This window comes from Fonsecaea erecta, assembly GCF_001651985.1.
Source record: "Fonsecaea erecta strain CBS 125763 chromosome Unknown Scaff9, whole genome shotgun sequence".
NCBI classification, from domain to species: Eukaryota; Fungi; Ascomycota; class Eurotiomycetes; order Chaetothyriales; family Herpotrichiellaceae; genus Fonsecaea; species Fonsecaea erecta.
This window is the reverse complement of record NW_017387252.1, coordinates 966,357-980,147: the sequence shown is the minus strand read 5'-3', so window position 1 is coordinate 980,147 and position 13,791 is coordinate 966,357. Positions and strand designations below refer to the sequence as shown.

The 13,791-nt window shown below is 54.2% G+C and overlaps 4 protein-coding genes across 4 annotated transcripts; 2 read left to right on the top strand and 2 right to left on the bottom strand.

Moving 5' to 3' along the window:
• Positions 1-797: 797 nt before the first annotated feature.
• Positions 798-3,218, top strand: AYL99_09573 (hypothetical protein; the record flags this gene model as incomplete). The annotated part of the gene is made up of 1 exon (XM_018841080.1): positions 798-3,218. The coding sequence occupies one exon, from the start codon at positions 798-800 to the stop codon at positions 3,216-3,218; it is 2,421 nt and encodes an 806-aa protein (XP_018689761.1).
• An 840-nt stretch (positions 3,219-4,058) lies between these two features.
• On the top strand, positions 4,059-6,988 carry AYL99_09572 (hypothetical protein; the record flags this gene model as incomplete). The annotated part of the gene is made up of 2 exons (XM_018841079.1): positions 4,059-5,464; positions 5,515-6,988. The coding sequence occupies 2 exons, from the start codon at positions 4,059-4,061 to the stop codon at positions 6,986-6,988; spliced, it is 2,880 nt and encodes a 959-aa protein (XP_018689760.1).
• Positions 6,989-7,999: 1,011 nt separating this feature from the next.
• Positions 8,000-10,684, bottom strand: AYL99_09571 (hypothetical protein; the record flags this gene model as incomplete). The annotated part of the gene is made up of 1 exon (XM_018841078.1): positions 8,000-10,684. The coding sequence occupies one exon, from the start codon at positions 10,682-10,684 to the stop codon at positions 8,000-8,002; it is 2,685 nt and encodes an 894-aa protein (XP_018689759.1).
• A 328-nt stretch (positions 10,685-11,012) lies between these two features.
• On the bottom strand, positions 11,013-12,761 carry AYL99_09570 (hypothetical protein; the record flags this gene model as incomplete). Its single annotated transcript, XM_018841077.1, has 1 exon — positions 11,013-12,761. One exon carries the CDS (start codon positions 12,759-12,761, stop codon positions 11,013-11,015), a length of 1,749 nt encoding a protein of 582 aa, XP_018689758.1.
• Positions 12,762-13,791: the final 1,030 nt, after the last annotated feature.

Here is a 13,791-nt window from a genome sequence, read left to right as displayed (position 1 = left end):
TTCGTTTCTTTCCTTCCCATCACTCGTTCAACATCCAACAACTTCGCTCTTTGTCGTACCCATCGCGCCGTCTGGCGACCCGACGCCACTGTTCCCTCGCAATCGCTTCTGACTCCGTCCACCAGCTTCCTGGGTCGCAGGAATCCCCAGCCGAGAACGCCGCTTTGGGAATGACGATCGCACCGCCATTTCCACACCGCAATCACTGAGTCCCCTTTCCTGCATCCGAACACCGTTTCCAGTTCCCCTCGCAACAGATTGGGCGCCGGGCTTGCTGCAAGTTAGCGACGACGTCGTGCATCCGCGATTGAGATTTTGCGTAAAATCGGAGCAGCTTTCGCCTTTTTATTCTGTGCTCGCCTGAAGCGCGAGATCGTCCGGAGTCCTGGGGGGGCTGGGCCCGAACGCACGACTGTACCACTGGCTGTGCCACCACAACCACCAGCTGACCGGATAGCCTACAACGGACTCGGACGGAATCTTCTAACCAGCAGAGGCTCTCGTCCAACGCCAGCCATGCCGGCGATGGCTACCGTACATCCATCGGGTGGGTATCTTTTTCTTGTCTCAGTTGGGAAGCTTAGTTTGCAGAGGTCCAACGTTCTGTTTGGGCTTACCACTGTCATCTTCGCCAACCATTCCGTTGACTGACCTCACGGACCCATCTTTCTCAGCCCTGCCCTGCCATCTTCTGCTGTCATTATTTATTTGGTTTAATTCTTTTCTACCAGCTCTATCCATGTCTTCTCCGACATGCACTGACTTATGTATTTTATTTTCATGCAGACGAGTTTGATATGGCCAAGCTGCAAAAGACGCTGAAGCAACGACAGCGTCATGCAGCCCGAAACAGTGCCAACGTCACCAAGCTAACGCCCGCGGAAATTCGATCGCTTAATAATAGTGCCCTGGCTTCGAAGACAGGTAGTCAATCCAGTTCAAAATCGACATCAACTCAATCCCGATCGAGACGTTCAACCAATGCCACTCCTCCCGCCACTCCTGATGAGCTTCCTGCCTACGGAGCACAGACTCAGAGAAACGCGGTCTCGAGGAATAACAGCGTCAATATCCCGACCCCTCCTCACACACCCATTACCCATCGAAGATCGTCTCAATCAAGCACCCATGGCCACCATTACGGCCCTCACGTGGTCCATGGCCACGCCCATGGCATTATCCACGCCCCTCGACCTCGAGGATCTGCGCAAGCTGCATTCATGTCTGCGAATGGCTGGTCTTCCCGTCCATCAAGCTCTGGATCTTCGTCATACCGTGGGCTTCCCACCTATCGAGGTCCTGAGGTTACACGTACCGGATCCTTGACCATGCTCCAGCACCCGTCTCACCAGATCGTTTCTAATCCGCTTTCTTACTTTTCGAGACCGCGGCAAAGCCAGGTCAGCACGTCACCAGAGCATGGAAGGCATGAATCCCCAGATATCAGCATTTATCGCGCCCAAAGTCTACGGAACGTGCGATCCGATTCTGTGCCGACCGTCAGCGCTCCGTCATCGAGGCCTGCGAGTCCACCCAGGGTGACCGACTCACCCGTCTCGATGATTGTGGATGGAACGGACAAGTTCCCGGTCGTAGACGCGGCGGATGATCCGCACAATCAGCCCAAAGTTCAATTTGATGAAGAAATGGCTCCGAACGAATCTAACCTGGAAAGCGTGGACCCTCAGTCCAAGCAGGCGACCGATTTGCCCGTCGAACCAGGAAAGCAGATCGTTCAGCCCGAATCGCCAAAGAAGGAAAAGGAAAAGCAGAAGCGGTTCACGTTCCATGCGGCACTCTTTGGGGGAGATAAGAGCCACCAAGAGAGCGCGGAAAATGTAGGCAAACTCAAAAAAGGGCGAAGAAGGACTCTATCTTTCAGCAAAAATAGTGAGGCGGAAAAATCAGAGAACAAGACTGCGACACCGGCCGAGGCGAACGACGAAGTCAAAGTGGACGGCGCGACGATTGAAACCGAGGACTTTTTGACACATTCGGCAGTTCGTCCACTCTCACTGATCATTCCAAGCGAGTTTAAAGGGAAGGAAAAGGAAATCGTCTGTGCCCCAGTCTATGCTCGATGTGCCTGTTGTGGGAAGTTGAAACGGCCTTCAGGGTACTCCGGCGAACTCAGTCCGGTGCTGGAAAACGAGAATCTCCGAACCAACTTCAGCTTCGAGATTGAACGAACATCTGGTTCGTCTGAGAGACGAAGTTCCGATGCGAGCCGCCATAAATTTGTACCCATTATCCCGATGGAAGTCGGTGAAAACGAAACCCGCCAGGCGACGATTGAGCCATACACGGGTCCTTTCAACAGCCACACGGATGAGCATGAGCAAATATCGCAGACGGACATGAATATCGCTTCTTCGAGTCCAGTCAAGCAGCCTGTTGGGCACCTGAGTTCAAGTCCACGAAGAATGAAGAGGCACTCCACACCGGCTCGATTTACTAGGTTTGCCAGCTTGCATGGACGACGAAATGTGGATTCAACCGTGATCGCGGAAGAAGACGAGGAGGCTGAAGCGGAAGGGGAAGCGGCCGAACATCAACCTCTTATGAGCGAGGTGACGGGGCCTGAGACCCCTGGTATCGTCAATCAAATTGTCGCTGCCGCCGCCGCCGCAGATGAGGATGTGATTGCGAGCAGTCTACCACTGATTGAACCGATTTCATCAGCCGACCGAGCATTCATCGAATCAGTACCCAGGATGGCCACTCACGACGCTCAACTTCTGACCAGCGAGATTGTCGAGAGTATTCCTCTCAGAGGGTCGAGTTCACGATCAGGATCAGAGATGTTCTCCACACCCACCCGGGGCACCACCCCCGTGCCCGAGAATGCTACGGCCACGGAAGGCACTCCCATCCAGCCTGTCGCCGCGACTCAGGCTCAAGCCATGGTGCAGGAGAAGGTGGAATATAGTCCCAGCCCTCCCTCGATGGACGACACACCTACCTCAACCACTACCGCAACGACAACAACCATTGCTACGCCCTCCGATATTCAAAACCCGGCTTCACCGAAGTTCGCCCCGGAGTTTTCAGCCTCTTTCTTTGATTCACCCGATTTATCTCTTACTTCACAATTTGAACCAGGCACAAAGCCAGCTGGAATTGTTGGGAAGTCAGAGAAAGGAAAGGACAAGGCCACCGGAAAGAGGAAGTCAACTGCGACCGAATGGGTGGCCGAAATGATGACTGTGAATGCTTAGTTGGCGAGTTGGAGGCAGCAGTAGATTTCCCAATGGGGGAGCGGCTGGAAGACCTTTGTTGTTTCGAGACATGGGACACGAACTCATGAGAGACTGAATATGCATATATTTCGTAGACTACATATTAGCGATTTGACGTGGGACGGACCACTGGAGGATTGGAGATCAGCGATTTCAAGGCTAGTGGTCCATTTGGGTATATATGGGTAGATGCAGCAGCATCTCTTCAATCAAGACGTGACGACGAAGGACTGTGAGAGATATGGCGTCCGAGAAGGATTGAGAGACACATGCTGGTGTGGAATTGACGGCCATGTATGTGTGTATGAATATGTAATATAGGTATGTCTATCCGTGAAGCTCAAGTTGAACCACAAAGAGTTGGTGCCACGTCTATTGTATCTGTAGGATGCATGTACCGAGTATGATGTGCTGGCCTTCTCAGCCACATCCGCAAAGGCACTTGCCTCGCTGCCGTTTCAGCCTCACCGACTGAACAGCCTCCTCTCTAGTGTACTTTTTTGGCCCCCAGGGACAGAAGGCAGAGCGTGAAGCACTCCTCGAGCTTGACTTGAAGGATGCGACTCCCGCGTCAAACTCGCACGAATCAGTGAACGGGCACTCTGGGCTGGGACATGTGTCTCTTCAATAAGTTCCTGTATCATATGCCCCGTGTCTGAATCACTGACAAGGCCGTCGATGTGCCTGATGCATTCACCATCACTCCAGCACATCTGATACATGCGTACAGCCTGGGACTGTTGTCGATGCCTCCATCAAAAGGTCCTCGTACATCCACTAAGTTGACCAACACCAGAATCAGACACGTTGGTAGTCTAAATGGACGGCCTCAGCGACGCTGCCAGCCTCATCGCTGTCATTAAACTGTCATGTGAAGTGATCGGATTCGTCGGGACGGCAAGCGGAGCCACGAAGGAAAGGAAGCGCGTTCGCGAGGAGGTCCAAGCCTGCCAAACCATCCTCCAACAACTCAAAGATGAGGCTGACGAATCCGAAGAAGGGCAGACGTGGACGAAAATAATCAACGCTCTTGAGGAACTTCATGCGCCACTGGGTCGGCTCTCGATTGCTTTGAACCTCCTCAAAACGAGGCTGGAGCCCAGGTCCGGCCAGAGGATCCTCACATCCTTGAAATGGCCATTTCAGGAGAAAGAGGTGGCAAGGATCATCGACGCCATCGAACGAGAGAAAGCATTGTTGGGTTTGGCATTGATCAATGATTACCGGAGACTGATCCAAGATCTCCAGAAGAGCTCCAGAGAAAACACACGCCATGTCCTGGAGCTCATCGACGTAGTCAGAAGCAGCTCGCAGGGCACTGAGGGCCAGCTTGCCGAGTTGAGAGACGGCCTGGCCCGTATCGAAGTGCTGCAGGCTGATGTCAACGACGGCCTCGGTCGTCTGACCGGTCGAGATGATCGGCGAGAAGCTTCTGAAGAGCATAAGGCTGTCCTTGACTGGCTCACCACCGTCGACTATGCTTCTCAACAGAGCGACTTCATTAGTCGACGACAGCCGGGGACTGGACAGTGGCTTCTCGACTCGACAGAGTTCAAGACGTGGGTGGAGACCGACAGGCAGATATTGTTCTGCCCAGGTATTCCTGGCGCAGGGAAAACAATTCTTACATCAATCGTTGTCGAGTATCTCCACGACAAGTTTCGAGGGGCACATACCCATAATACCGACCATCACTCAGGCGGCAATATTGGTATTGCATATCTCTATTGCAACTTTCGGCGGCAATACGAACAGGAGGCCAGTGACCTGCTCGCGAGCCTACTCAAGCAGCTAAGCCAGGCGAGGTCGTCGTTGACAGAAAGTGTCAAGCAGCTCTATAGCCAACACAGACACAAGCGAACACGACCCTCATTCGACGAAATATCAAGAGCACTCCAATCTATTGCCAGCACGTTTCTCCGAGTCTTTATTATCGTCGACGCAATTGATGAGTGCCAAACAACTAATGGCAGCCAGACGAAGGTCTTAACAGAGGTTTTCAATATCCACGCAAGCTCCGGAGCCAACATCTTTGTGACCTCGAGATTTATTCCGGACATTACCAGAAAATTTGAAGCGGCTACCTCATTGGAGATTCGTGCCAGCGAGGAAGACGTGCGAAGATATGTTGACGGCCACATCTACCGACTCCCTGGATTTGTTAGCGGTAATCACGACTTACAAGAAGAAATCAAGACGGGGATTGTCCGGTCGGTAGGGGGAATGTACGTTAATATCACCCGGGATATGAATATACGCACTAAATCATACTCAGGTACCTCCTCGCTCAGCTCCATCTTGATTCCTTGGTCGGCAAGAGATCCCCCAAAGCTATTCGTGCAGCGTTGGCAAACTTATCCACAGGTCTGAAGGCACAGGTATATGATCTCGCCTATCAAAACGCCATGGAGCGCATCGAAGGTCAAGTAGCAGATCAAGCCCAGCTTGCCAAACAGGTTCTATCCTGGGTCACCTGCACAAAGCGACCGCTCACCACATTAGAACTGCAGCACGCTCTTGCAGTGGAAGTTGGCGAGGCTGAGCTAGACGAAGAGAACCTCCCCCAGATCGAAGACATGGTCTCTGTATGTGCTGGCTTGGTCACACTTGACAGAGAAAGTGGCATCATCAGGCTAGTGCATCATACGGCACAGGAATATTTCGAGCGGACCCAGAAGCACTGGTTTCCGGATGCTGAGGCTGAGATAACGACCTGCTGCGTCACGTACTTGTCCTTTGACGCCTTCACATCCGGCCACTGCGCAAGCGACGAAGCGTTCGAGGGGCGGTTGCGGTTATATCCATTCTATCGTTATGCAGCGCATTATTGGGGTATCCACGCCCGTCAGGTATCAACATGCTCCACGCTCCTGATCGATTTCCTGAGGGAAATATCGAATGTGGAAGCAGCCGCGCAAGGACTCTTCGCCGTCCGAGATTCGTGGGAACCGCAGTACAGCCAACGGGTCCCAAAACAGCCGCTGGGCCTCCATTTAGCAGCACACTTTGGAATCGAAGAAGCAACGGGTATCTTGCTGCAGCATTGCCAAAGTGTAGAGGCAACAGATGCGAGCGGCCGCAAGGCGCTGTCTTATGCCGCAACTGGTGGGCACGAGCCCACGGTGCAACTGCTGCTCGACAGGGGCGCCGACATCGAGGCAACAGATGACAACGGCCAGACGCCCCTGTGGTATGCTGCCAGGGCCGGGCACGAGGCAGTCGTCCGGCTGCTGCTCGAGAAGGGCGCCAACGTGGAGATTCAAGACCGTCACGGTATAACGCCACTACTCCTGGCCGCCGGCAGAGGGCATGAAGGCGTTGTACGGGTTCTGCTCGAAAAGGGTGCTACGGTCGAGATCAAGAACAATCCTGGGACGACGCCGCTCATGCTTGCCGCCGACCAAGGGCACACGACCATCGTGCATTTCCTGCTCGACAACGGCGCCGACATCGAGTTCAGAGACGCCGTGGGCATGACACCGCTGTCCTGGGCGGCCGAAGGCGGGCACGAAGACACCGTGCGGCTCCTCCTCGACAAAGGTGCCGACCTCGAAGCACGGGACCTGCACCGCAAGGTGCCGCTGTGGTACGCCGCCCGGGGTCGCCACGAGGCCGTCATGCGGTTGCTGCTCGAACGCGGCGCTGACGCCGAGCCACGCGACCACCCGGGTGCCATTCCCATGTGGTATCTCTGGCAGATCAGGGACAGGGTCATCGAGAAGCTCTGGCGCGAACATGGCCACACTTGAGTCGACCTTTGCTCATGCATGCGCACGCGCGCCGTGTGCTGAATCTGTTAAATGTATGTGTTCCATCGAAACAGTTGTTGGATTTAGGGCCAGCCATTGTGAAGGGGGCAGACAGAGAAGGGCGGAATAATGTGCTAGTATAGCTCTGAAACTGAAGGAAGGAAGGAAGGAAAGCGGTATTATGCATGGATAACTATTTATCTCTCTATCTATGCATATATATACATACAGGCGTGGGATGAGGTTCCATGTAGCGCAATGCAATGCAATGCAATGCATACCTGCGTCAGTCTTGACCAGCTTATACAGTACGTCTCTTTCCTTCCTTTCTTCCTCCTTCCTTCCTACCTGCCTGCCTGCCTGCCTGACAATGCCCCAATAAGCCCATACACGTAGATAGATAGATAGATAGATAGACAAATATCTTGTCTTTTTTCTTTCCTTTTTTCCCCAACTTCTTTCGCCTTCCGCTTCACTCCTCATGACGACTCACTCACTCACCCACTCACCCACTCGATCGACTAACCAACCTCTCAACCTCTCCTGTCATTTTTTCGTATGGGCGAATCCCAGCCCTGGGATTCCACCAAGGCCATCCGCCCATCATCTATCTATCTATCTATCTATCTACGGAGGCACTTGTTCGGACGCAAACCCCATAACACTGTCGGTCGATCGGTCCGCTGTGGGTGGTGTGTCCATCTGCCAGGTACGACAGGGCTTGGTGTAATACATAGAATAGACTTTGTGGTGTAGTTGAGCTAAAATCTCCTACGAGACACACATACACACACATCCAGAAATGCATGCATACACATGTATATGTATGTATGTGTGTGTGTAACCTAAGCAACCTCTGCTTCGTCGTCCCATTGAGCTTTCTCCGCCCTAACCCAATTCTCCTGTATCATCTCCCTCATATTCATATTGGCCGTCTCAGACAACACAGAAACCCCATGAAAACCCTGCCCAGGGGAGATCTGCTCTCTCCCCTTCTTCTTCGAGTACTGGCTAGACAAGAACCCAACTCGCCCAGATCCAACCGACCTCGCTGCCCAGGCCGAGCAGGAGGACGACGACGCACAAGACGAGCCCGACGCCGACGCGGCTCTGGGCGTCGCGGCGCCAGCTCAGCGTGTACTCTTGGCCCGCCACCGTGGTTTCGCCGTTGCCGTCCGCGGCGCTGCGGCCGGGGTACCCAAAAAGAACCCAGAATGTGGCAGTGAGGCAGGCCAGCAACAGGACGACGAGCGTGAAGAGCAAGATCGAGAGGAGGGAGAAGGTGTGGTGCAGGTGGATTGTGGGTGGGCCTTGGTGTTGTTTCTCTTGTCGTTGGAGAAGGCACGATGTGTGAGGATTGGTGGCAGACGGAGAGGAAGCGGAGGAGGAAGAAGAGGAAGAGAAGGGGATGTGAGATGAGGTCAGGGCCGCGAGGGATTGGGTCCGGTGGAACGACATCGCAGACGAAGGGGGTTGGAAGGGCATTCGCGGTAGAGACAACGAGGGTTGTTTTGCGGTCAGCCCTGTGCCTCCTACTGTGCCGACGACGCTGTTGAGACCGTGTGCCTGGCTGATCGGCGACAACTCGTTAGGGCCCACCACACCGTCACTGTTGTTCCGCGAATGCACGAACGAGAAGACCGGGCTTGTCGCAGTGGCGTCACCTTGAGGACTGTAGCCGTAGCCATATCCCTGCGCGTAGCCGCTTTGCTGCTGGGGCAAGTAGGACCTGCGGCTACGGCCGCGACGTGCTAGATCGTTGGCATTGCCGTTGTTGATGCTGTTGCTGGTGCCATGTGAGCCGAGGGATTGGTTGTTGCGGAGCCAGAGCAGCCACATCTTCCGCCGCCGGCCAACGCGAGGGTTGAGCAGATGCCGGACAAAATCTGCGCCGTCAAATTCGGCTCCGTTATGCTGCAGACCGTGCCAGAACGCCGCTCCGGTGCAAGGCTGCATGATCCCGGTGCTAGCACCCTCCAACGTCCTTGCGCAGAACCACCGTCTCCCCCACCCCATCAGCTTCGTCACGTAGCTGTCCCGCACGAGCGTGAACAGCTGCTCGTCGTCAAAGGTCGCCTTTTCAGACACCTCCACCTCCACAGTCACGCGGGCGGACGGGTGGCGGGCCAGACGCAGATCCAGGAACAGGATCTCAGGGGCAGACGGGGACGGGAAGCGGTCAGATTTGGCCGTGGGCGCCGGCACGGGAGTGGGCGAGAGGAGGGTCGGCTTGGTGGAGAATGGGATGTCGGGGGCGATGTCCCTTTTCTCGTCATCCTGGGAGTCCTGCACAGAAGTGCTGTTGTCGTTGGTCTCGCTCTCGGCGTCTTGTTCCGCCGACTTTTCGGTGTGGTGAGAAAGTGGCCTCGCTCGCTTCAGCTTGGGCGTCGTCTTGTTTCCCGTTCCTTGGGTTCGGGGACCGGCAATCTCATCAAGTTCTCCGATACTGCTGTGTCTTGCCGGGTAGGGGGTGCTGACGATACTCTCGCGGAACAGCTTGTGGTCGTGGGCTCCCTTATTGATGATCAGGTCTGTGGGCCGGATCATCACCCGACGTGCTGGGTTGCGCACCGGTGCGGAAATAGCACGGGAAAGCTTCCTGTCGTTCTCGGTGGGAGGATTGGAGCGAAGACCATCGGTGATGATAGAGGAAGGAGACACATAGGTAGTATTAGTGCTCCCGCCGGTCGAGTATGTTGCGTCGGAAGTCCGAGGAACCCGTACAGACCCAAACCCGCCAAATGGTGTGGGCAAAGTATCGAGCGCTTCAATACGGCTGGGAGTGTCTGGCCACTCGAGGATGGTTTCTTTCATCGTGTCACGCGGCTCGGTACTGACTTCGACAGGAAGTTGTGGGAGGGTGGTGAGATTGTCACCTGTTGATTGCGGCTCCTCTTGGCCTTCGAGCGCCTTGAGGGCTTCACTGGGACCACCTGAAACAACAGTCGTCTCGCTCTTCTCAACAGCTGGTGTCAGCTCGTAGAGATTTTTCAGTGCTTCACCCAAGGTCTGCGATACTTTTGCTATGGATGGTCCGTCATCCGTCGATATCGGGGTCGATTGAGGAGCGTACAGTTTGGGCACCGAGCCGCCAGAACTGTTGCTATGCTGCACAATATGCGGCTTGCTCACACGGACGCTGCTTGCTCTGTGGATGATCGGGCTGGTCGGGTCGAGCTCAGACGAACCGTTCGAATCCGAATCATACGTCGCTCGAGGCTCTTCATCTCGGCTGCTGGAAAGGATGGGAGGAGTGTCCCCGATCGAGTGGAGCTGCCTGGTCACCGGGTCGTAGAATGGGTCTGTTGGGCTTGAATTTGTTGTGTCCTTCGATTGCCTCTTCAACTTTGATTTCTTCTTGAGGAAGCTCCTTCTCTTGTGTGACGGTGACGATGACGAGGGGGGTTCCAAAAAGGCATCAGATATCTCCGATTCTGTGGTGGTTCTGGACCAGCGACTGACCTCTTTGGGAGGCGTATGTGGTCGGTCCTGGGACGGTCGCACGAGGCGAGCAACCCCTCCGCGCCAGCCAGAAGTCGGCGAGCGTGATCTCGGCATATCGGTGGCAGACATTTCGTTGGTCTTTTTGGCCGTGGTGGCTTTTGATCCCTCTTTGTTAGTCTTCGGAGTCGCTCGATGGATAACGACTGGTTGCCAGGCAAAGACTCGAATCGGGCTCGAAGGATTGAGGACCATGAGTAATGAATGTCCACCACTAGAACGATGTCGAGGAGTTCGAATTTAGTATCATCGCTGGAGGCTGTTTTAAGCGCCGCCATCTTGGGTGGTTGCTTGCGGTGAGCGCTGTTGAAAGAATATTTTTCCGCTTGCGGTAAACTCTCAAGACCGTCGATGAGGATTTCAGAATCCGGCGTAGTCTGGATAACTTGACTGCTTCGGATAGAACAAAGAGAGCAGTCAATCGGATTCTTTCTGCTAACATGACGGGAGCGCCGGCAAACCTGTTTGCAGGTCCAATCTCTGACGGTGACACAGGATGGCTTCATCGAGCCGCATTCCAGCCTCAGCCCCGGAACTTGCCTTGGCAGTACGGGCAGACATCGAAGTGGTCGAATAGCGCTTGACTCAAGCTTGGACCATCGGCGCATTCCAGCTTGCCAGGGTCGAGGAATTGCCTACCGCATTTAGAACAATAAACGGAAATTCCAGGCTCTTGGATGGCAACGAAGGAAAGACTGCACCGACTGAAATGATGGCCCCGATTGCACCTTGCTCGACTTGGGTCTGCTGAAAATGGTATGATGTCACCGCAGAGCTCGCAAAATTCGTCAGCCAGAACGGTATTTTCGCCGCCCGATCCAGTAGTTGCGGCATGGTCTGTGTCATTATCAGACGGTCGCTGATCAAAGCTACTGGGGTTTTGACCGGAAACTTTCGTCGGAAGTAGATTCAGCAGATCATCTGCCCATTGGGTGAGTGACGAGAAACTTGTGGAATCCAGTTTGATCAGGGCAGCGGCGGTCCGCACAATATGTTTATCCAGGTCGGTTTTCACCAAACCAAGTGGCAAGTCCCTCAGAAACTCAAGAATGCGCTTCTGCACCTCTGACGGAGTTTCTGAGCTGTTATCCGACGTCAGTGGCTCGTGCAGGCGCATGAACACCACTGTCGTCCGTTGGCTTGAAGGGATGCCGTACTCAATCATGTCTGAAGGGTGCAGTGAGATGCATGCCGCTGCAAGAGTACGGTCGGGAGAGAATACAGCACCCCAATAGTGTATGCGAATCCTACCCCCGAGCCCAAAGTTGCGGTCGAAATCTGAACGAGGTTTCTGAATTGCCGAATCAAATTGGCTCTGGTTGGGCATTTCCGAGTACGAGAAGCTCGACGCTGACTTTAAAGGTGTAACCGAAAGCGCCAGCTCACGTTGATTTCTGCTATTGGCTTCATCCATCCACTTGACTCGTAGGGACAGATACTCCGCCTCACTGCACTGGCCAAAGCTTACCTTGACATCCAGAGCTGCTGTTCCTGAGGGCTTACTTAGGTCATCTTCGAATCGCCATTTGCTTGTCTCCAAATTCGAGATGGGTGAGGATCGAGCCAGAATGGTTCGCAGACCGAGCCTTTTCATTGCACTTGCATCCAAGTGCTGGAGACCGGGGAATCTGTACTGCGCCAGAAGCTTGCATGACCAATCTCCGTATATAGCGCCGTTGGTTTTGTAAAGGTGAAAGAACAGGACCGTGAAATCATCATCGGCCAAAGCCACGAGTTGAGAGCCCCACCTGAATCCCTTGGACAGCGAGAGGGCCGGTAGCCAGTGGAAGGCTCGCACTCGTCGCTTTTCTCGGGGATTATTGAGCTGCTCGTCACTAGGAAGATATTGATTGATAATCGCCGTTCGCTGCCAAACCCCAAGTCTCCCATTCGACTCCCAGAGCGAGAGGATGAGATTTGACGTCAAAACAGCAAGGACACTTCTTCTGTAAATACCCAGTCCGGCTGGAGACCATGAAAGTGACACAACTGTAGACTCAGACAGTTCCTCTCCTACGGAAAACTGCGTAATAGTGGCCAATTCCTGAAAAGGCCATTCGGACGGCTCGAACTGGTTGACGCGGAGAGTAAATGTGTGCCACTGCTTGTGCCCTGGATCACCCAGAGAGCGGGATGCATCGCGAGGCGTTAAGATATGCACCAGCTCACCTGCAGCGACTGCCAAATCCTCGGGTGACCAAGTCAGCGCATTTTTGCAAGTTGGCCAGTAGGGCAGAGTGACGGGCTCCAGATGGCCTCTGAGAGTTTCCATTCAAGAAGGAAACTTAGATTGGCTGACTGCAGCCGAGCGGTGAAGGCCTTGCTGCACAGGGAGAAGCGAGGAAGTGGCTCAGTCTGACTGGCTTGCCAACTCGAGATTTTGTGGACGACGAAAGCAGGTGTCGGCGTCAGCTTGGCGAAGGTGTCTTGTCCGAAGGGAATCCTGGCATAAATTTCACGGATAGAACGGCATGTGCATCTTCATTGCGAGAAACAGAGTCATCAAGTCGTACAAAGACATTCGAAAAGAACTGTCCGGAGACCAAAACCGTTAGCATGAAGACTGGAACGCCAAGAGATCTCAGCCTTGCACGTGGTTAGTTTGGCGAAGGCAAGGCTGGCGAGGAGAGATTAACGCGGCTCCCCGATTTCCGAGAAGTAATTCTGGGGGCAAGCCTACTACCACATGCGGTAGCTCGGCAAGTCAAAGAAAGGAGACCGTGAACACCGTGGGAGCCCTTGGTGGTGGAGCTAGAGGGCTCATTGTCGTGGGGAGACATCTAATTTGCTCCTCCTGGCGATGAAACGGTTCTCGTAAGGGAGAACTTAGCTGCCGGGCCTGAATACTCCTGTCAGCACGGGAGACTTGAGACTGGGAGCAAGGAGGAGCAGGAGAGATGTGGTCATACTGTGTGCCTGTTGAAGCCGTTGTCTGGTGATGATATGGCTTCGACGCGATGCGGCGAAGGATCTGGTGCTGCACATTGGGATCCAAGGTTTACGATGTTTCAAAATTCGGCGCGTGTTATTGGCGGGTTTGTGTAGTGGCGGATGATTAAACGGGAATCCACTCGGTATTGAGATGGTATTGATGAACACCAGATTAACCATACGAGCACGTGATCTCGCCTACCGGAGGGCATCTTGCGTCAGGCGGCACCAAGCTATCCCCGATGCAGCTCTTAGCGCCACTACGGACATACCAATCTTAGCAAGGCGGCGTCAGGGGCTGTATCAGGGGAACACTGCGGATACCCCGTGGCTGTACTGCTCGCGTTCCAAAATTGGAGACACCGGGGCCC